General features: G+C 44.4%; 1 protein-coding gene across 2 annotated transcripts in view; it reads right to left on the bottom strand.

Annotated features, from left to right (window-relative positions):
• Positions 1–407: 407 nt before the first annotated feature.
• Positions 408–24427, bottom strand: part of grin3bb (glutamate receptor, ionotropic, N-methyl-D-aspartate 3Bb) — a 30042-nt gene continuing 6022 nt past the window's right edge. The window contains exons 2-8 of one of the 2 annotated variants that reach the window (XM_031786264.1): positions 20797–21889; positions 20523–20668; positions 15942–16057; positions 8249–8400; positions 2466–2630; positions 1736–1806; positions 408–1491 (exon numbers count right to left, since the gene is read on the bottom strand). In XM_031786264.1, the coding sequence (XP_031642124.1) occupies positions 840–1491; positions 1736–1806; positions 2466–2630; positions 8249–8400; positions 15942–16057; positions 20523–20668; positions 20797–21889 (2395 nt within the window). In that variant the 3' untranslated portion in view covers positions 408–839. The remainder of the gene's footprint in view (positions 1492–1735; positions 1807–2465; positions 2631–8248; positions 8401–15941; positions 16058–20522; positions 20669–20796; positions 21890–24427) is intronic. The other variant, XM_031786265.1, reaches the window with a different exon arrangement.

The following is a 24427-nucleotide window of genomic DNA, read 5'->3' as shown; positions in this document are numbered from 1 at the left end:
TAACGCAGGCTTAGAAGATCTTTTGTTCTGAGAGTCAGTTAAACGTGACCTTTTTGTGTGCTAATTAAAAAAAAAAATGTATTGCATAAATTCTTAAATTCTCAGTGACGTTAGCTGATAAAGATTCTCATAGGACAAACCGTAAAAGATCTAAGCCTGCGTGTACCACAGACCTTATTTTTGGCGTTTATCCAACTCAATTTTCCCATAGGCTTTTTCCCAACCAACCATGGTGCCTACAAAAAAACACCATTACTATTGCTCTCTATACACTGCCAGACATCAAACATGCCTAATACCTGTTATTCTATCACTGAAATTTAACCCTCAGTACCCGAAAGGTAAAAATACAGACCACACAAAGTACACATGACAAGGATTCACATTTCAACCTTCATCACAATCAAAACTTTCATCAGACTTTTATTCTTGAAAAACATGTCAATCAAGGCCAGTGAACAATATCGATTCGGATCTGAAAGGAAATAAAACATAACGCACCGCTCCTGATTCCTCCGCGGGAGTCGGGTCCTGTGGCAGAGGAGTGAGCGCTAGAAAGTTTAATGGCTCAGTTCACAGAACAGATGCAGCGCCATGGGTGGGCGTGCTGGTACCTCCAGCCCCACCGCATGGGACGATATACTGTATTCAAGTAGGCCTGAGGTTGCGCACATTTTGAAAGGTTGGTGTCCAGGGAAAGAGCTGCCATGCTACGGCATCAGGATCACAGGAAAAGGATGCATCCAAACCAAGGGAATCCAGCTGCTTTCAACAAACCCCTCCCTTTTTAACCCCTTACTACACCATTGATTGGTCCGTGTCCAAACACCAGAGGGGCATCACCTCTTTTCGTTGGTGTGTTTGGCGGGGGCTGTGCGGACTGTGGGCAGGGCCTTGAGGACAGGGTCTGTCATGGTGGTGGCACAGCGGGTGGAGGGGAGGGACGAGGTGGTTTTGGTGGAGGTGGGGAGGGATGCTGCAGCTAAAACCACGGGGGGCATTCCTGACACTATGGGTGCAGAGCAGGCGGCCTTCTCCTTGGCCAGGGAAGTCTGCAGCTCGGCCCTCCTGGCCAGAGCCGTCCTTAGCTGATCCCGGATCAGGTCGATCTTCTCCTGTAGCTCTTGTAGCTCCCCTGACCTTGGAGGAACGCCCAAGGAGGAAGATGAAGAAGGGATGGATGAAGAAGAGGCGGAGGGGAGGGAGAGCACCAGGTTGGCAAAGGAAGTCCCGAAGCCTCCATTTGCACAGACACGTGTTGCCTGGTTAGCCCCGGGGATACCTTCCCCCCCTCTGTCCCCTTCGGACTTGGTCACGGCCCGGGCCAGCAGGCGGCGGCTGTTGAGGGTCTCCAGGTTAAAGTGGACGCGCTTGTTGTCCTTAGCGGCTGCAGCGTCCCTGCTGTTCTCGCTGTTCCACTTGGCCGATGCCCTGGAGAGAAGAGGGTCAGGGGGAGGCTGGGGGTGCTGGTTCTTCTGGATGCAGCAGCTACTGGGAGATAAAAGGCTTGTGTCAGTAAAGAAAGAAAGACACTGGTCTGGTGCCAAATCAAGCACTACTAGTGTGTTAGCTCGCTTTGAATCTGTATCTCAGTAATATGACTGCCTCCTCTCATTACCGCTGATGGGTAAAAGGGCCATATGGATTCTACCTGTCCATGTCCTGTCAGATCACTCATCATGGAAGAAAGGTCAAGTAAATACTTCTTTTTTTTTAAAGGCAGCCATTTTGTCACCTTTTCTCTGTGTTGGTGTCTTGCTTCTTCTTCACGTCCTCATAGGTCTGGTTCAGGGCTCGGTGGATTTTCTGCAGAATAAATGGGGCTATAGTTACACTGACAGCCAAGCGATACGGGGGTTGAAAAGCTCCACACTGTTTTATTCAAAACGTGCAGAATCGACACCATCGTAGAAATTGTAATTACTTTTCCCCTCTCATTAATAATCCTCAATTGGGGAAGGAGCTTAGGAGACCTCCGCGTACTTAAGCCAGGCAGATTTGAAATGTCAGTCCTTTTAATACTCAACTTGGACTGGGCTTCCAAAATGGTGGTTATCTAAGTCAACAGCAGATGGCGGTGTTGCCTTAATGTTTTCAAATGACAGCCAAGGTGATATATAGTCCCAATGACAGTCTAGCCAAGAGCATGAGAAACCTACACCATAAACAACATTTTACAAGCAATAACGGTTTGTTAATATTGAATTCACAGTGGATACGTGAAGTGTAAGTGCTTTTAGATATAGAGTTTGTAAAACATGCCACACATTTGTTCAAGTAAAAAAGAGCACTTTAAAAAGGCCAATGAAAGAAACGATGAAAAAGTCAAGACTGAGGGAGAAACAGGAGGAAGGTTCTCAAGGCAGTGGCTTACTGTGAAAGGATATTGTATTGATACAGACTTGCACAAACTCACACAAACTCTCCTTTGGTTCACTCACACACACTCTCTCCCTCCATCTCACCTGGCTGGTGTGGAGCCAGTACTTGTACTTTTGTCGTCGTCGGATGCGGGGCAGCACCATGTGATAGAAGGCGTGCTCCCCAGCCAGGGTGAGCAGCGACGTGGCCACGCCCACACACAGCAGCACAAACAGCCCTGAGAAGTGACGGATGCCCATCTGGAGAGTCTGTAGGGGGAGGGAGGGGACAGTTGGGTTACTTGGACAGGGTTAACACATGTAACGCAGGGGGTTAACAATATAGTCAATTGATTGTCAACCTCCCCTAGAGTGGCCTGGAGGGGTCCTGCGTAGGAGAACTAATCAGAATGTAAAAAGCCTGGCGTCTAGGGCTATTACGATGACCCTATTACCAATACACCGGCGGTCAGGAGTTAAATTCCACATGACCGTTGGGTCAAGATACCTACCCACTGGGCACACATTAGCTGAATCAACATTGTTTCGACATCATTTCAATAAAATTACATTGAACCAACGTGGAATAGACGTTGAATTGACGTCTGGACCCAGTGGGTAGGCCACTCACTCCAGAACTGCGCTCTGTAAATGAATGGTGCTGATGGTCGACGGTAGCCGACAAAACTTGCTAACGGCCATCAAGTCGCTAATGGCCTGGTACTCAGCGCTCTATTGTCCCTCTAATCACTCTGACGTCAATGCGAATGCAATGGAAAATCAAATCGAACAGCTTTTTGATGTGTGGAATGAACTAAGTGTTCCTATAAACCCAGTCATTGTGTAACATTTCTATAGGCTATGCAATCGCGTGTGAAATCAGAGTTTTGATGGCGTCTATTAAAAAGAGGAGGATCCCAGCTTTCACTAATTGAAATAGATGATACTGTGTAACCATTAGGAACCCGATCGGTGAGCCCACTGAGTAACACATGCCTGATCTCTTCAACCTCCATGCCACGGGCTGCCTTTGGGAATATTCTATTTCCTGGTATTCTATCTGGTTATAGTTTATTCTACGGTGTTCTCATTGTATCTCTATAAGCCTACACTTCTATTCTACTCTATTTCTATTCTATTCTACTCTACTCTATGATTAGTTTCTACCCTGTGGGCTGCTGCAGAGTCCCTTTTTGAATTGCAGCAGTGCTTCGAGGGCATTTCGAGGACCTGTATCAACACAAGCTCACTTCCTTGACAACTTCCATCTCAACAGCTCTACTCAACAGCTCTGCGCTGCCCCGCGAAGTGTAAGAAGTACGAATGCCCTGACTTTCGCACAGGCCGTTTCACTGTAAAGGCTGTGTGGCCAATGCAGACGCAGGATTGACCATGCAGTGCCTTTTAGTCAGGACAGTGTGTGCTTGAGACGCACAGTGTGAGCAGTGAGCACCCTGTCTCAGGAGGCTGAAGAAATTCGGCTTGTCACCAAAAGCACTCACAAACTTCTACAGATGCACAATCGAGAGCATCCTGTCGGGCTGTATCACCGCCTGGTACGGCAACTGCTCCGCCCACAACCGTAAGGCTCTCCAGAGGGTAGTGAGGTCTGCACAACGCATCACCGGGGGCAAACTACCTGCCCTCCAGGACACCTACACCACCCGATGTCACAGGAAGGCCATAAAGATCATCAAGGACAACAACCACCCGAGCCACTGCCTGTTCACCCCGCTATCATCCAGAAGGCGAGGTCAGTACAGGTGCATCAAAGCTGGGACCGAGAGACTGAAAAACAGCTTCTATCTCAAGGCCATCAGACTGTTAAACAGCCACTACTAACATTGAGTGGCTGCTGCCAACACACTGACTCAACTCCAGCCACTTTAATAATGGGAATTGATGGGAAATGATGTAAAATATATCACTAGCCACTTTAAACAATGCTACCTAATATGTTTACATACCCTACATTATTCATCTCATATGTATATGTATATACTGTACTCTATATCATCTACTGCATCTTTATGTAATACATGTATCACTAGCCACTTTAACTATGCCACTTTGTTTACATACTCATCTCATATGTATATACTGCACTCAATACCATCTACTGTATCTTGCCTATGCCGCTCTGTACCATCACTCACTCATATATCTTTATGTACATATTCTTTATCCCCTTACACTTGTGTCTGTCTATAAGGTAGTAGTTTTGGAATTGTTAGCTAGATTACTTGTTGGTTATTACTGCATTGTCGGAACTAGAAGCACAAGCATTTCGCTACACTAGCATTAACATCTGCTAACCATGTGTATGTGACAAATACAATTTGATTTGATTTGAGTATCCACCTTACGGTGGCCCTGCCTGCCAGCACACACAGCAATACATTACAGTCATTGTATAGTACAGTGCACCGCCATAGTTTTATAGTACATATGCATAGTTGTACAATACGTCTAGCCTGTTAAGGTTTAACAACATGGGTTGTTGGGGATGTGCTGTGTATATACAGTATACACTGAGTGTACAAAACATTAGGAACACCTTCCTAATATTGAGTAGCACCCACTTTATCCCCTCAGAACAGCTTCAATTCATCGGGACATGGACTCCACAAGGTGTCGAAAGCGTTCCACAGGCATGCTGGCCCCTGTTGACTCCAATGCTTCCCACAGTTGTGTCAAGTTGGCTGGATGTCCTTTGGGTGGTGGACCATTCTTGATACACACAGGAAACTGTTGAGAGTGAAAAACCCAGCAGCGATGCAGTTCTTAACACAAACCGGTGAGCCTGGCATCTTCTACCAATACTCGTTCAACGGCACTTCATTCTTTGTCTTGCCCCTTCATCCTCTGAATGCCGCACATATGCAATCTGTCTCAAGGCTTTAAAAAAAACGTATTTAACCTGTCTCTTACCCTTTATTTACACTGATTGAAGTGAATTTAACAAGTGACATCAATAAGGGATAATAGCTTTCACCTGGATTCACCTGGTCAGTCTGTCATGGAAAGAGCAGGTGTTCTTAATGTTTTGCACACTCAGTGTCTATGCAGCCGCATTGTCTAACACTGTGACACTTTTCCGAAAGGAGAGAGAACTTTTCAGAGGAAATCTTCTAAACCGAATGCAGACCTCCTGCCTCTCTTTCTGATATTATCTGTAGAGGTTTGGACGTATGTGTGGGGGAGGGAGAAAGGAAGGGGTAGACGATGGCAGGCTTGTTACCGAAGTGCTGACACAGTGAACCCCAGGGGTGCAGTCAAGGCCCACCCCATCTCTCCCTCCATCCCTCCCTCCCTCCCGACATCCTTCACTCCGTCCCTCCTCCCATTTCATTCTGGGACTCGGCCAAGAAAGGGAGCTGCCAGTCTCAGCCTCGTGCCACTCTGCTCCCTCTTTCTCATTTTCTCTCTCTACCACTGTGCTCCCTTTCTTTTTCTCTCCCTTCCAGTCTACCACTGTGCTCCCCCCTTGCTCTCTCCCTCCACCTCACCATTATAACTCTCTCCCTCTCCTTCTTACCCACTTCATTCACTCCCTCTCCCCCATCCATCGGTCACCCCCCCATCCTTCTCTCTCCCTTCTCATCTCTACTCTACCTTCTCCCTCCCTTTCCCTCGCCTTGATCCAGTCGTGTTTGGTATGCAGGGGGGATAACTCATCCCATTAGAACTTGGGGCCAGAGTATGGATGGTGTTAGCCTGTCGAATGTGTTTAAGAGTGGGCCCATCCTCCGTCATATTGTTTCTGGGCAGCCGTAGCTCATTTCCCCCTGTTACCCTACCCACTCTGCTGTCTCTCAGCCTTTCCCCTCAGAATCCGTGTGAGGGGAAGGATTTGGAATGGAACAATCTGTTCAATGCAGGCCACAGCAATTCTCGACTTCCTAATTATAGTAAAATAGTGAAACACATTAAACTGTAAAATATATAAATGAAACTGTGAAAGATGAAACTGTGAAATATAGAACTGAAACTGTGAAAGATAAAGATGAAACTGTGGAAAATGTGAATTAGACTGTCAAAGATATAGATGAAACTATGAAAGAATAAACTGGGAAAGATATAAATTAAACTGGGAAAGTTGAAACTGGGAAATATATAAATTAAACTGGGAAAGTTGAAACTGGGAAAGATATAAATTAAACTGTGAAAGATATAGATGAAACTGAAAGATATACCCTAGATATGTGGTTTATAGGGTGTTTTTTAAAACTTGTGCTGCAGTCACTCCTCTGAGTTTGTCACATTGATCCAAGGCAGCTTGAAAATGACAGTCTGCCAATGTATATTTTTTACATTCCCAATTCTAAATTTGAGCATCTTTAATGGCCAGGTACACGATGAAAAAAAAACAAAAAAAACATCAAAGTTTATGACATCACAGTTCAAAGGAACGTCACCCGGGGCAAATCAATAAACCAAAAATCTTTCCTTAGCGGTGCTAACAGAAAAAAAATGCTATTGTCAGTCGTGTCTTGTGCAGCTCAGTCGAGACGAACGGTAGATGTTGTCATGTGGGAAACATCCATGTTCTACCATCCATCCCTCAGTCACTCCCCAAAGTTAAATCGGGTGATAATTTGATAATTAGGTAATGACAAGACTGGGAATGGCTTTGATGTTTCTGCACAGATGGCAAGGATCACTGCTTGTCTCGCTCTAGCACCGTTTCCCCCATCCTAAACACGCACGCACACACACACACACACACACACACACACACACACACACACACACACACACACACACACACACACACACACACACACACTTCAATGGGTCTGTGCAGACCACAAATCAGTGCGAGCTGATATGGTGTTGGCATTAGAAAAGCAATCCCAGAGTCCTCAGCTGCTGTCTGTCTGTCTGGGGAGCGAGAACCAACAGGTAAACAGGCCACATCGTCATGCTGATGGGACCAGACGGTTGTCCCAGTAACAGGGCAGCAACAATAATAACACTAGCGTAAAACGATTCAAACAACAAGTTATGGAGTCAGTAACAGACAATGATGTATATAAACACTTGTCTATACTAGCAGAGCCATTGGGTCAGGGCAGTTACGCCCAGACCAGTAAGTTAGTAGCCTTGCTAAGCAATCTGGAACAGGTAAGTAGCCTTGTGCAAGTGAACAGCTCGTAACAGCTCATAGCCTATCTCCTGTTTCTGTAGCGCGAGGCAGCTTGATGTACAGGCATACCCGCTGAACAGGACTCTAGTCTATCACTGGGCCTTGCCTCCATATATCTCCTTAATGCTAAGTGCCAAATAGAGACGTATTGGCACCCATTTGTACAGTCTTTGGTATGACTCGGCTGGGGATCAAACTCCCAACTTTCTAATCTCAGTGCGGACACTAACCACAAGGCGTGAGTTGGAGTACTATGCTAGCTAAGTGCTTGAGGTTAAAGGATAACTTTAGGATGACACACAATCCTGAGAGGATATCATAGACACACACAGAGGCAGAATCTAGCAATCAATCTTTTCCATAAACATCTGACACTGATGGATTCCAGACCGTCTGAAGAATGTCTGCAACCCAGACTTGCATAGCTCTAAGAATGCATGCCCAATACATTGCTTCAATCAAGTGGTATGCTAGTGTGGATATTAGAACAGAGCCAAACATCCAGTTTGACATGTCCAGATGTATGAGAATGGCCAAACCCAATGTCCATCAACTGTCCGCAACCGATGTGGTGTGCCTACAGGGGGCGTCACTCTGCCACAGACACACTCTAGCCTGGCGCCTGACCTGCTGGTGCTGTCTGCACAAACAGATCTGGGCCCAGGCTGACTTTGATGGCCATAGAAGTTGACAAGATAGGCCAAACAGATCTGGGACCAGGCCACAGACAGACACTCACCTCAGTGACGGCGAACACCCTCTTCCCACAGGGCACCACCTTGTACCACTTGTCGTGCAGCATGTCCATGTAGCCGTCTGACTTGTAGCGACTGATGAACTCTGACACGTTGTTGGTCAGAGGGGAGTTCTGCGGGAGGCCTATTCCATAGCCTGCGGTGGGGGGGGGGGGGAGAGAAAGCATAGTACAATAGTACAATGGGTATTGTAGTTTATAGAAAATAATGGAAATAAAATAACTACCACAAGCTTAGCAAAAAAGGGTTCTTCGTTTGTCCCCATAGCAGAACAATTTTTGGTTCCGGGTTGAACACTTTGATGGTGAAAAGGGTTCCACGTAGAGCTATGTATAAAAAAATATATATTTTCAGATGGTTCTCCACTATGGTTCTAGATAGCAGCTTCTTTTCTAAGAGTATAGATGAGATTATTCGATTATTTCTATGGTTTAATTCCATTTGTTCAGGTGATCCCATTGAGATGAAAAGTATCTTTTACTAAAGAGAACTGCCCTGTGAAGGAAGCATTCAACCATTTCTTACATAAAAGTAGGTACAATAGGCAAGGGTAAGATATCGTTAGACGAAGAACAAATGAAGAACAATTATAAAAGGGTGGTTATGGAGGGAAACAACATGTTACCAACGTCAGCATGTAAATATGTTCAAGTTGTGGTGCGTTCCCTTCTATACCACAAGTCCCATGGCTTTGCCATCTGGGTAGAAACACTGACACGGACAGCGTCTCACATCTGCTAAATAAACAGACTTTATTTTGGAGGTATTCATTTTTACACCATTCCACTTCAAATGCCCTAACTGCTTTAAAGATTTCTTTCAATTGTTTAGGCGGAGAACTGAGCAGCGGCCTACACTCGTATCCTTCCAAACTTCATGCCGAGTGAGTTAACTGGCAGACCTAGTCTGGATCCTCTCCTCCTCTCCGCCTAAGGATATGAACACGTCATAAACCATGGCAAAACAAATCATGGAATTATAAGAAATGAGCTGTAACACTGCAACATTTTCTCTCAGCCTCATGGTTAAATGTGTAGAATAGCATGAGATTAGCTATATGGGGAAGGGGGTCTTGCTCAGATCTTGCGAGGGAGCCCTGCGAAACTGCGGTACGCTTCTGATCCATAACAACCCAAATCGGATGACCTTACCTTCAACCCTTTCAGTAGGGACACACAGGGCTTTGGTTATTACTATAGCTAAACCAGAGGTCAGCCTCCATGTCGCTCCATAAAATGGGACAATTTCTCCTCTACCTGTACTGCTATTCCTGTACTTTACTCCTTTGAACTTCTTAATGACATTTTGTGAATGAGATTTTCGATATCGGATTCTTGATTTTACGTGGAAGGATGGAAGGGAGAAAAAAAATCCCCATCTCGTGGTCGTCGGTAGCAACGGGAGTTTGAAGAAAGATTGATGGAGGAAGACAGAAACAGGACAAAGAAAAAGTGGAGAGTTCGGCACATCCATTATCTAATGACAAGGAGTGTGTGTGTGTGTGTGTGTGTGTGTTGGCTTTGACAGCAGAATTAATAATGAGTTTTGGTGGGCTGGGGATAACAGAGAGTGAGAGCCCAAGGATCATTGAGACACAACAACTCTCATTCCACCTCTCCCTCCTCCCTTCTTCCCTCCTTCATCCCTTCCGTCCATCTCAAAAATGGTATTTAATCAATGGAGGGGTTTACCTCTGCCTATCCATCCCCTCATCCCTCATGGCTAATGTCTGTCAGTCATCCCTCCTTCCACCCCCCCCCTCACTCTCCCTCACTCCCACCTACCCCTCCCAGTCAAGATGACAGATGCCAGACAAGCTCTGACATCAACACGTTTCATCAGAGCGAGACTGCCCGAGCACGCACACACGAACACGCACACACACAGTCAAGCACACACACAGTCAAGCACACACACACACACTGTCAAAGGCGTTTTTGAATGAGGATATGCGCATATGCGTATGTGATCGTGCATGTCTATCTCTCTCACAGCCTGTCTGTCTCGGTCTGTCTGCCTGCCTGCCTGTTTGCCTGCCTGTTTGCCTGCCAGCTCCAACAGGTAAAAACAGATGAACTACTACGTTGTGTAAAGCATGTGCTTCAGTCTAATATTCTTAATGAATGCATCGGAGATCCAATAAACATCCCTCTGTTTCTCATAAAGCCAACAGAGTCGGCCCCCTGCGCTGGCACAGACGTCCCTGTAGCCCAGTGTTAATGACGATGTTGTGCTTTGAATCGCAGTCATTAAATACTGGGTGGCTTTAATCACCAAATCGAAAGAGTCCTGGCACCTGCCAGGTCCACTGTCTGTAGCCCACTACGACTCAGTCCAAACACCGGAGACAAATAAAACCCCGAAGAGGACAGAGATTCAGAAAGTCTTTTGAATGAGTGAACTCTGTTTGAAGCGATAGTTCATGGCTGCATTTCTGCGGATAAATTGTTTTAGTATCTGGAAATGAATAAATAGAGGACGAGCTGCAAACCAAAGAGAGAGAGAGAGTGTGTGTGTGTGTGTGTGTGTGTGTGTGTGTGCGTAATATGATACTGGATGGAGTAATGAATACCGTGAGGAACCCTGTAGATAAAGTGCAATAGAGGAGCGAGGTGAAGGTAGAAAATACAATTAGCAGAGGGGAGAGATGAGCTAGAAGAGGTCTAATTGAGCAAAACCCCAATTACTGTTTTATTGTGTATGACTGTCTAGAGGTCAGGGCCCAAAATGGAGGAATATTTCTCACCTCAAAACCCAGGGAAAAAGAGCAGGAGTTACTGTACATGAAAAGAGAAGGTGTCAATCTGGTTCCACACAAAAATCCCTCGACTTGTGAAATGACTCACCTGGAAAAAAATCACCTCGCAAGAGAAACCAGTTGATCAAGTAATCAAGTACTCACAAGGCTGTTTCATGAAATATTGTGATGTAAAGGAAGTGCTACCATTTTTTTAGTAGGGGGGGGGGGGTCTTTTCAGGAAAGCAGTGAAACAAATTGAGTCAAATGCAATTTGATTGACTTAGTCTCATGAAAGATATCTGGCAGACAAAATTCATGAGTTTAAAATCTGCAAATGAGAGGAGGGAACTTTTGCCCCAGTCTGAGGTCCTGAGTGCTCTGGACAAGTTTTCATCAAGGATCTCTCTGTACTTTGCTCCATTCATCATTCCCTCAAACCTGACTAGTCTCCCAGTCCCTGCCTCTGAAAAACATCCTCACAGCATGATGCTGCCACTACCATGCTTCACCGTAGGGATGGTGCCAGGTTTCCTCCAGACATGATGCTTGACAATCAGGCCAAAGAGTTCAATCTTGTTTCTCATGGCCTGAGAGTCCTTCAGGTGCATTTTGGCAAACTCCAAGCGGGCTGTAATGTGCTTTTTTACTGTGGAGTGGCTTCCGTCTGGCCACTCAACAATAAAGGCATGATTGGTGGAGTGCTGCAGAGATGGTTGTCCTTTTGAAAGGAACTATGGAGCTCTGTCAGAATGGCCATTGGGTTATTGGTCACCTCCCCTGACCAAGGCCCTTCTCACCCAATTGCTCAGTTTGGTCGGGCGGCCAGCTCTAGGAAGAGTCTTGGTGGTTCCAAACGTCTCCGACTTAAGAATGATGGAGGTCACTGTGTTCTTGGGGAACTTCAATGCCGCAGACATTTTTTGATACCCTTCCCCAGATCGGTGCCTCGACAAACTCCTGTCTCGGAGCTCTCCGGACAATTCCTTGGTTTTTGCTCTGACATGCACTGTCAACTGTGGGACCTTAAATGGACAGGTGTGTGCTTTCCAAATAATTTCCAACCAATTGAATTTACCACAGGTGGACTCCAATCAAGTTGTAGAAACATCTCAAGGATGATCAAAAACAGGATGCACCTGAACTCAAATTCGAGTCTCATAGCTAAAGGTCTGAATACTTACGTAAATAAGGTATTATTATTTTATTTTGTATACATTTGCAAACATTTCTAAAAACCTGTTTTCACTTTGTCATTATGGGGTATTGTGTGTAGATTGATGAGGATTTTTTTTATTTAATCCATTATAGAATAAGGCTGTAACGTAACAAAATGTGTAAAAAAGGGAAGGGGTCTGAATACTTTTTGAATGCACTCTATATGTGCGTAGTTATCCGACGGGTCATTCCACCTCAAAAAGCACAGAAAGAGGATTTCGGCACCCACCATCTCAGATTGTTCTCAAATCATTTCTGTAGTTAGTAACAGATACAATTAGCATTAGCAGATCATTTGTTTTGGTACTGTCCACAAGGAGCTTGTTTTTGGTCGCAGGTTCAGGAATGGCTGAAGAATTGCAACATAATACCTGGAGCTAACTCACCACTGTTGGGTGATTTAAAAAGTCATAGTCAATTGATCAATAATATAATAATCCACTTAGCAAAAATTTTTATCTTTCATTTACAATCTGTTGAAACTATGAGAATAGAACGTTTCAGAACTTTTGTGAAACATCACAGCACAGTTGAAAAATATATGGCAAATTGAAATCAAAACTGGTGTTCAGAGATAGATGGGAGATGAAGGATGGAACTAACAAACAAAATATAACTATTGTAAAATATACTGTGTCCATGAAATTTATACAGTATTTATAAGCTGGAAGTAGAGGCCTAAGTGTTGTTGTCCATTAGTTTACTCCAATTAGCGGAGGGTTAGGGTTACAAAAAACAAAATATGGACGATTGCAAACGATGCAGACAATTACATTGATATAAACCACCATCTATCTGCAATATTAAAGCTGATCTACCCCCTAAAAAAATATATATATAGTACCCAACATCAGATTAGGACCAAACTTCTTCCTACCAACGAGTAAGACATGAGGAATACTTTTTGTTGTTGTGTCAAAGCCACCCATGGACCCCCCCCCCCCCCCTGGAACTGTGGCTTAGAGTATTGCTTCTCTGTACTATGTATTCCCTGTGAATCTGGGGGGGGGGGGGGGGGGGGGGGTCATCAGACCAACACGCAGCGTGGTAAGTGTTCATGGAAACGCCCAACGGACGTTGAGCCCAGCCGGAGACAGTTGTCACACAAACTGGTCCGAGCCAAAGCCTCCTGAGCATGTTATCCATCCCAGGCAAACAGGACAGCCTCTGTGAGTATCTTTAATTTTCATTGTGAAACCACATGCACTTAGGGCACGGTCAGAGGTTCAAACTCGGCTGGCTAGCCTTTTTGAACGTACTTTTACCACTGTCCATCTTACGGAAGGAAGGAACCACTGGCTACACAAGCAGAGAAGAAATAGTGGGGTTTTAGCCAACACAAATACTACCCAAGCAAGGACGAATTAGCTATACAAGCAGAGCAGAAAGTAAGCAGAAAGTAACACAAAACCGATACCAAGACCCAAAACTCGAACATCTAGGGGGACGAGTACTCTCTCTCCACTGACAGACACCTAAGTCGGAGCTGAATCTTGTGGTCTTTGTGTGCTTGAACAGTTAGTAAATTGCGTGGCACGTTTTTCCTTCAGGCGAAATATCTGCATCCATTGGCCCGTTGGGTGTGATTTCTTCAGGTGAATATGATTGGCCGTTGACTCCCATATTATGTTATACAGAGTGACTGACTGAAAAGGAACTATTGGTTTTCTACCCAAAGTTGCAAAGGAAACATTGTGATCTACTTAATAAACACAAGAGACCAGCAAAATTTAGGAAAATGTGGCGGTATAGTAGGAACAGCAGCATCTAGTGGTCAGAACCTGGTACTTTCACACTACTTTAAGGTAAATAATGCAAGTGACTTGAATTAGCAATTTCCCTGGATAGGGTTGGAAAAACTATCATCAGATTCACATGGAATACATTTACATAGTGTGGAGAAGCAATGCTCCAAGTCACAGCTTCATACTACATGTCAAACATAGAAAACTGATACTGTATACTGGTTGCTGGGGTGGGATTGGCATGGGGTGTGGGGGGGTCCGTGGGTGGCTACTGTTGTTGGGGGGGGGGGGTTCTTATGTCTTTCTCATTAATAGGAAATGGTTTGGTCCAAATCGGATGTTGGGTGCTAAATTTATTGGACATTATCTGAATCTTATAAATTAAAATGGCCAATTTGGGTGCATTCAATTAGCTCAATTTCTCAGAGATAAACTGTTATTTCTACAGAATAATGTTTAAGGAATTCCAATCATGCCTGTTTCTCACTAAAAAAACAATTTCAGAACAATCTAGATGGTAGGTGTCATGGCTTGCTGAAATGACATGGAACGACTCTCAAGGTTTAAACATTTCAGGAGGAAAAGGTAAAAAGCCAATCAGGAGTGTGTGTGAGTGTATCTGTGTGTGTGTGTGTATCTGTGTGTGTGTGTGAGTGTATCTGTGTGTATGTGTGTATCTGTGTGAGTGTATCTGTGTGTGTGTGTGTGTGTGTGTGTGTGTGTGTGTGTGTGTGTGTGTGTGTGTGTGTGTGTGTGTGTGTGTGTGTGTGAGTGTATCTGTGTGTGTGTGTGTGTGTGTGAGTGAGTGTATCTGTGTGTGTGTGTGTGTATCTGTGTGTGTGTGTGTGTGTGTGTGAGTGTATCTGTGTGTGTGTGTGTGTGAGTGTATCTGTGTGTGTGTGTGTGCGCATCCTGCCCAGTGATGAATCTGAATACACAGCATGAGCTGACGTTCTACATAGCCAACACCGCAGGCCTGCCCTTTCAGTCTAATAAAAACAGCGTCCAGATGACAGCCTCTTCCACTACTGTTCCACCTCTTCCCCATCCTTCTATTTCCGCTCCCCACCTCTCAAATGAAAGTGACGTGTCCCATGGAAACTAAATAAGCCACATCAATATCTTATGACAGCTCAAGTTTACAGCCCGGCTCCTTGATTCCATATCTCAGTAGGTATGCGATATTGGGTCAGGGTCAGGGAGGGATGCTTCTCTGAAACTGTGCGCTTCAATCCTGGTTGAAGTTGAGACCCACAGGGCATGCTGGCTTTTGTCCTATCCCTGCACAAATACATCTGATACAGATAACCAAGACCTTGGTGAACTGAATTAGGGTTGTGTTGTTAAGGCACGCAAATTACGTTTAGTTCAACATTTAAAGAAGTACTAGTATGTCTCCATTTCACGCTGTTTCATGCTGTTTCCTTCCGTTTCATGCAGGGTTGGAGTAAAAGCCTGCACACTCTGTGGGTCTCCAGAAGCCATTACTAACTGCTATAGAAAAGGCTGACGGTGAAAAGAGAACCTTAATGCGTGGACAATGTGGGAGCAGCAAATGCAGAAAGACAAAAACAGAAAGGCGAGGCGCGGGAATCCGTTTCCACTTATTTCTCCTAATCCTGGCCCGGCTTCTCAGAGACAGGGGTGTGGTGTTGATTCAGACAAAATAGCAGCAAACATATTTGAATAGTTACATATTCAAATCAAAAGAATGTGAATTTGAGATGTGGGCTAACTTAAAAACAGGGAGAGGACGGGGAATACAAAACACACAGACAAACAAGTGCATGTCCACCTATAACACCGGAGCACTCTCGCACACACACATAAAAATACATGTACATTGTGACGCACATACACATAAACGTGCACAAGCAGACATACAGCCAGCATATACACACACACACAACAGAAGATAAGAGCCACCAAGTGTGAGGTCAAAACAACACTGTGTTGGGGTGCACAGGGGTTTCTTACCTTCGATGGCGAAGGGTTTGCCCACGGTGAGCAGCTTGCAGTCTGCGTCGATGGACACCTCGTAGTCCAGCAGGGCCTTGTCCATGATGAAGGCATCAAGCTGAGGGGGATCTACCCTTCAACACACAGGGAGAAGGGGTTATAGACAGAGAACAGGGGACAATGGAACGCACCCACAAAACGCATGACAACAAAAGTCATGTCCTAAACGCTAGGTCTACACACCAAAATAGGCCACGTCCCAATCGCCACAAACCAAAAAGGCCAAGTTTGAAATAGATCATGTCCCAATCCTACGCACCACACACCAAACAGGCTATGTCCCTAACACACCTTTTACCAGTCGCCACAAACACTCGTCCCTGTACCTCATCCGGCCGTGGGGACATTTCCTCCCTCATTCCCGATGTAGCACATGAGCCTCGTTACCATCATGATTATACTTCATGTCTCAGTGTAAATGGGGGACCACTAGGGAAATTGGGCAGAAGGAGAATAGTAAAGCAAAGCCATTAATCGCCTGTCTGACCAAACAAGACTTGAATGAATGCAGAGTACACTGACTGAGGCAATGGCAAAATGGGAGAACACCCAAATCAGGCACTCGACTACTTTTATGGCATGACCCCTAACTAGGCACATTAGCTGAACCAGAGAGGATTATGGGTCATGGGAACTGTCGTAATGCAGGCTCAAGATGTCAAAACAGCACATTGTTATGTGTGTCAGCTTTCGGGTCATCTGCCTTCAATTGTAAGGAGTGGATGACCTCTTGGGTAAGAAATCGCCTGTGAATATGACTGGCAATTTTCTGGCACTTTGGCTGTTTAATCAAACCACCCACTTAGAGGAGTTGTATTGAGTTATTTTGCAACTGAGCCTGGAACACAAGCCACAGGTCTTTGTAAACTCCTGTCTCAAACAAATCCTGCTCATATGGTTGCCTGAGCGGATCTCTATTATAGACCTGTAAAGAAAATCAACCAGAAGCCTGTTTCGGAGTGGAAGTGGAGACGGGTTGGTCACACGGCCCAGAGTGGCCCGGAGAACATTGCAAATCCTTGGAATCCTCAAGGCAAGTGAAGAAGGGGACGTCCAACAATGACCAGGTGTCTAGAAGCAGAACTCAAGAAGATCCACTTGTCATGGCCTGAGGCAAAGAATGCGGCCCAAGACCGGCAACAATGGAACAGTTTAGTACAGGCCCTATGTTCCTCCGGGGATGAATAGGAGTAGCCCTTTACACTTGTACCTGTATATGGTTGAAAATGGCACAGTTGAACACTGATAAGCGCCTAATTTGGAACGCAGTGGCTGTACATGCTATACATGATGTCAGAGCTCATGGTCTCCACTTCACAGCTCTGTGTGGGTTTTGACTGACAGCCATCCTGAACTTGAGCACCGTGCTCGACAAAATGATGCCACCATTCCTCCCGCTAATTAGGCAACTATTGCAAATGTTTTGTTGTCTGAGTGAGGGAAGCTGTAAATGACGAGAACTCTATGTATTTTGAAAGATGATACGTTGAGGATTATAATAAACATCATACAAGCAGGCCAAACACCCGTGAGTCCAAATGTCCACTTCACATTTCCATATCATAAAAACCTATGTAATACACCGTGTCAACGTTTAGGAACACGTATGTTTGATGTACAGTTACAAGATGACATGGCGTTTCACCCTACATTGTCCTGAACAGAATGACTGTATGTTTGTTTTAATTGTAAAGAAGATTTGCCGCGGACCACACATCAGAAGGCACTCATGAATCCATTCTATTACGATCTGCTTCTCTGAATTGCCTAGTAAAAGCCTAACACTGTAATATCGTATCTTATCATTTAGCTAGTCATGTTAGCAATTGATCGTGCTATCAAATTCTGCTCACCTGACCCAGATGGCGAATTTATAATTCACCGTTTTTGGAATTATGTAAACAGCAACAGTAATTGTGTAACGGCGAAGAAGCAGGGCCGTGTTCCAACGAAAACAACTACAAGTGTAACAGCCGTTAAGAAAAGCACCTTGAAGACGCTTCTTTGAGTCATAAAAGTGCATTGAAATTACTAAGGAACTGTGTTCTCTTTGGAGAGGTGTGTGGCCACTTCGAAAAACCAGTTAGACCTCTCACTCAAACACTTCTATTTTTTATTTATTTTTGTCAAATTTTCCAAGAATATTCTTACCATGTTAATGAATGTATCTAGAGTATTTTCAAAAACAAATACGGCGAAAAGTAAAGTAAATGTAAAATGCCCATAAAATCTACAGTTTGGATCAAATCTACAATTTGGATTCAGTGTGGTGTCCTCACTTTTAGTCTAATAATTGTCCCGTAATCTTCAAACTGTTCCCTTTTCAATTGCTACAATGGTTATGCATATGCTTTCCCCTTTCTCTTCTGTAAGAAACAACCACCCTCTATATAGCCCTATCCATATAGGCCAAATCCATATAGGCCGAGTGTAATTAAGGGTCAATCCATTTAAATTCAGTCTCTTTTTGACATCATCCCTTTTGATTTAAACAACACTTCACATATATGTTTGCCCATGGGAGAAGTGGTCAGACAGTGACTTTTTGGACCTGAATGCCAAAACATTCAGGAGATAAAGGTGCTCAAAGATGACCTATTTTCCATACCCCAGCATACCATGAGACATCCATGTCTTCATCACTAGAAAAGATAAATGGTTGAGTTTGACATCATTTGAAAGTTTACAAACAGGGTTGTCCAACTATTTCATAATTTCTTGAAAATAAATGATGACATTTAAAAAAAAAACATTTAACGTAAACTGGAACCTATTTTTACATCATCTGAGGTTTTTGTGTCGTGCCCACCATTGATTGAGACGCAATGTGCTCTTAAATAGAGGGTGGTTGTCATTTCAGTTATATAAATATATTTAGTAGAATGGATCTATTCCTTCAGAACACTGCAATTCAGCTGGTGCTCCACTGAAATTGAAATCAAATTGAAATCGTAACTTCTAATTACTATCCCGGAGATGGCTACCGGTCCATCCGCCGTCGAATGTTAACACAAATGGTCAAATCTATTCTTTCTATATTTCCTTGATTTCAATAAGTTTCTGATGGAGAATTGACAGTATAACTTAAGCCAACCGATATTCCCATTGAAGTCAATATTCTCTGATGTGTGGGCCTCAAAACATCTTTGTGGTACCAATTTCAATTTTAGTCCCATTTTAGTTCATTTGTTAGCCAAAACATGACACTCACCCTATATTCAAGAGCACGTTGTGTCTCAGCCGATGGCAGCCACAACACAAAAACCTCAGATGATGTATAATATGGTCTAAGCAACAACATATGCGAATATGAAGAGAAAAAAAGTTGATACGTTTTTAAATAATTGATGTTTAAGGTTAAACAATTTTTAAAAAATCTATTATTAAAACAGTGTTTTTCTCTCAATAAATTACAACGTTGTTTGACAACCTTGTTTGTAAGCTTTTAATTGATATCAATCTCAACTGTTTATCTTTTCCAGTGATGAAGAGATGGATGTCTCATGGTATGGTGGGGTATGGAAAATAGGTCAACTTTGAGCACCTTTATCTCTTCAATGTTTTGGCATTCAGATCCAAAAACTCACTTTCTGACCACTTCTATAATGGGTAAATATGTATAGAAGGTTTTGTTCAAATGAAAAGGGGTGCTGTCAAAAAGTGATTGTATTCAAAGGGATTTGCCCTTAAAAGTAAGTATTTGCAACACAATACAAAAAAATATCTGTATATGGCTACTGGCTAGCATAGTCAAAAGATCTAACAAAGCAAAGATAGGCGGATCCACATTCCACACAGTCACACACACAAGCTCAAATGCCAGCTGTCTTCTCTCTCCTCGTTTGAATTGAACTATAACCTCTTTCATCCACCTGAAGTTCAACCCTGTGTAGAGAGCCATTTTGTTTGTGTTTGCTCCCTTTCACATTTCATCTTTTTTTTTGAAGCAATACCACTGGGCTCTCCTCTCCATTGCCTTTCTCTTCTGCCTGCCTGGATGACAGACTTAAGTCTGAGAACCACAACAAACACTTCTCCCGTAGGAGGGAGAGAGGAAGACAGAGAATTCAAAACTCTTTCTTGACAGAGTAGAAAGAGAAAGTATCTATCTACTCTGTGTTCTACTTTATCCACCTCTAGACAAATAACTTCAACAATGCTTATAAGCACTCACAAGAATTTGGGGTGGCAGGTAGCCTAGTGGTTGGGCCAGTAACCGAAAGGTTGCTGGATTGAATCCCCAAGCTGACAATGTAATTATCTGTTGTTCTGCCCCTGAACAAGGCAGTGTTCCCCGGTAGGCTGTCATTGTAAATCAGAATTTGTTCTTAAATGACTTGCCTAGTTAAATAAATAGCATTTCTTTGGCTATAGAGCAGGAGTGCTGTGGACAATCCTACTCTTGGAAACCTACTTCAGAAGCAGCTGTTCATCAGGACCTTGATTAGCTGAATCGGCTATGTGAGTGTAGGCCTGGAACAAATCTTGCGCAATCTGTAGTTCTCCATGAGTGGGGTTGTATATGTTTTGATCTCTTACTTGAGGGTGGACACTCCATCAGGTGTGGTGGGCTCATTGTAGCGCCTCATGTACTCGTGCATCTCTGGGAAACTCTTCTTCATGTACTCCTCGGCACTGCTCTCCCTCACCGTCCCAAACCTGAAACCATGGGACGGGTGGTGGAGCTAGGGAGGAAAAGAGGGAGGAGAAAGGGTGAGGGGAAGAGAGGGAGATTGGGATGGGGGGAAAGAGTTAATAATCAAAACAAATAATTACAGACAACATTAAAATAACTATTAAGTGTGGGTCTCACCTTGGCGTCGTGGATCCCCGAGAGCTCCTCGAAGGTCTTCTCGCCGACCATGACGGCGGCCAGGTTGGCTGTATAGCTGGACAGCACCAGCAGGCAGAAGATGGCCCACAGGTTCATCAGAAACCGACCCGTCCAGCACTTAGGAGTCTTGCTGGAGACTGTGCGGCCGAACAGGATGGCGTAGCACAGGTTGAGCGCCGACGAGTAGGAGAAGACCCGCAGGCGGTTGCGTCCGTGTGGCGTCATGCCAAAAGGGCTTTTCCACTCGTAGAGGGTGAGGAAGAGGGCGGTGATGTGCAGTGCCACGAAGATACCCACCCACATGGACCAGTGAAGGGGCCACATGAAGGCGCCAATGGGCGCCGCTGTGTCCTTGCTGCGCACCAGGATGCCCAGCGAGGTGGAGAAGAAGGGCGAGGTGAAGTCGATGACGCGGCTACGCACTGAGTTAATGCTGAATGAGGTGACGGCCATGTCGGCCACGCCATTGAGGAGGTCGCCCACCAGCCCTGTCCAGCGGCCGCTCTTCGACGCTCCATACTTCCCGTCACCCACGATGTACAGGTCGTACTCAAAGCGCAAGTCCTCGGCCAGTTTCTCCAGCAGGTCAATGCAGTATCCGTAGCAACACTTGCTGTAGTCCGTGGGCAGGAAGGTAGAGTTTCCCGAGGCACGCTCGCTGAAGTAGCTCTCCAGCATGTCCGAGCTGTTCGTCCCTGCGTCCAGGCAGTACTGTCCCGCCGGGCAGTTCCCGTCCTCATCGACTTCCCGCGTGAATACAAAGGGGTGCTCCACCAGGGTAACTACCCGCACCCGGCTGTCTGCCACAGGCAGGCCTGGCTGCCACCGACCCCCACTCCTCTGGCCCTCCCCCCGGTCGTGGCCCTTGCCATTGGGACCCTGCCAAAGGCTCTGGTCCTCCACCTTCAGGCGGCCCCCCTCCCAGCTGCCCACCGTCACCCAGGTGGGCTGGCCCACCGCATCCCGCCGCAGGCTCCAGATGTGGAAGCGCTGAGAGGTGAGAACCCGGGACAGGTTCCTCTGCACCGACACCGGCCCTGTCAGCCCCGAGAACGACGTGTTAGACAGGAATCTATGGGCCAGAGGAGATCACATTAGATTCAGACTATTTATTGCATGCACTTGTGAGAGTCTGACGCCAGCGCATAATAAATCACCAGTGTTTCCCATAGATGATTTCTTATGGTGTGGTGGGGGGAGGGGCATGTATGGACTCCAATAGCTTCTTGCCAGAGGGATAGTGAGTCAGACTGTACAGTTTTAAACTTACTGTACAAAATGGATGGACCGTGAACTGCATAGCAGACAGTGACACATCTGACCTGCAGCACAGTCTAGACAGACACTGGTACTGTAGTACAACATGTCAAAACCCGGATTGGCATCTATTGAAGCCAAACGAATCCACCCTGCACCTGCAGCAAGGCCAACAGTGTATCATCACAACCCTGACTGACAGCTAGATGTTTTCCCCGTGGCTAGGATTAGCTGTTTTCTGCCTGTCACACTTTGGGCCTACTCACAGACTGTAAACTCTAGGCTCAGCTTTGTCAAGAAAAATGTTGTGTCCCACGGGGAACGCCACATCCTTTCTATGTGGGAATGTGCGTCCTATTTGGTTGAGACATTGAACAATGAGATTTCCAACTTTATTCCCCCACTAAAAAAGACAGCCAGAGGTTTGTTGAATTCCCAACATGTTATCACTGTGCTTTATACCATTTAAAAGCAACGCCAATTTCCAATGGAAGAACAATGTCTGATTTTTGGTTTAGATGTCCTCTAAACGTGTTAGCTGCGCCTTCAACCTTTTTAAAAGCACAACAAAGTTTAAATGGGAATACAATGTCTGATATTTGTATTTATGCAACAACTTAATGTGTTATCACCGTGCACAACCAAATGACCTGGATTGCAGTTGAGATTACGTGAAATGACTGAACATCGTGCAAGTGATCAATGCTGTTCAAGACCTTCAAGATCTGCAACATTTGCATGCTATATAGAACATGCACGCTTTCTATGATTACATAAGAAGACATTTATAGTTACATTAGTCTAGCCTCAAAATGTTGAATAAATACTGTTACATTAGTTTGTAAGATAGCCTTAACTTTAGGCTATTTCCTGTATTAGAAAAATATGATTGAATTGTGTTTGGTTGACAATGCAGGATAGTTTCATCTGAGCCACTGGCTTAATCCTGTTCTTTAACTTAGATGTTTGGTTTAGTTGGAGACGTGAATCCAACATACCATTTGTTAACTTTGTCAATAGGCTATTTACTGTATTGCAAAGTGATTTTGAATTGTTTGGATGTCAACAAGTTTATCTACAAATGAATCATTTATATGTTGGATTCACATCTCCATCTCAAATAATAATCAATGGTAAAGTGCATTTGAAGTTTGATTTGATTTAGGCCTATTCTTTAACTTAGATTTTTGGTTGAGATGGAGACGTGAATCCAACATATCAATGATTCATTTGAAGACAAACTTGAATTAAAGCCAGACTAAGTGGCACAGATGGAACTATCCAAGCAGAAGATACATCTCCTTCAAGTGTTGATATTTGGTTGCGTTGACAACCAAACACAATGTAATCACCAGTTTGTCTACAATTGAATCACTGACATGTTGGATTCACGTCTCGATCTCAACCCCCCAAAAGTTTAAGGATAGTACTAAATCTAATCAAACTTTAAATTGTACTTTAAATTAAGTTTGATTTGATTTGATCCGGGTCATTTGTTAAAGTGCATTTAAAGTTTGATTTGATTTTAGTTTCTTTAACTTTCTTTAACATTGATATTTGGTTGAGCTTGAGACGTGAATCCAACATATCAATCATTCATTTGTAGACAAACTGGATATTGAATTGTGTTTGGTTGTCAGCGCAACCAAATATCAACATTTGAAGGAGATGCGTCTTCTGCTTGGATAGATGTGTCTGGTTCTCTGTAAAGCCTACCTTTAGGAATGACTTCAGGAAGCAACGGTGAACATATTTAGTTATTAAGAGGTCTCTCAACAATCATTCTCACGATAACACATTGGTAGTAGTCAGCGACAAATATAAAAGCTGGGCTTGGTTAAAACCCTGGATGGCAGACCAAATTAATAGCTGTAGATCAATTCTCCAATAGGAGGTACTGCCGAACCTATTGTTTGTTGTTTGTGTTTTATAGTTGGTATAACGTTGAACATCTGAAATTGTTACAAAGGTACAAATTCAATTTTTTTTTATACATGGTTTGTCTAAGTTGAAAATTGGTTACAATGATAACAATCATTGGGTTGAAATTTCACCCTCAAAACAACAGTTGATGACTTTTTCAAATCCACCTGCCCTCCAGTTAGTTACGGCATATGGGTTTAGCTTAGCCTAGCGAAGGGGTCACTTCAGGCAATTCAGATCCAGCCAATCCCATTGGCTAAGGGCAGTTGTGACAGTCATGTTGAGTCGTGAGGAATGTGTGCGGCCATTAATAATAGAGGTGGCGCCACGTGACCGCTGCTGAACTCCTTCCATCGAAAAGAACAAGGCAGAGGGATGGATGAATCAGAAAAAGGCAGAGGGATGGATGAATCAGAAAAAGGCAGAGGGA

Source organism: Oncorhynchus kisutch, linkage group LG13 (assembly GCF_002021735.2).
Source record: "Oncorhynchus kisutch isolate 150728-3 linkage group LG13, Okis_V2, whole genome shotgun sequence".
NCBI classification, from domain to species: Eukaryota; Metazoa; Chordata; class Actinopteri; order Salmoniformes; family Salmonidae; genus Oncorhynchus; species Oncorhynchus kisutch.
The sequence above is the reverse complement of the archived record's forward strand: the minus strand, read 5'-3'. Positions and strand labels throughout refer to the sequence as shown.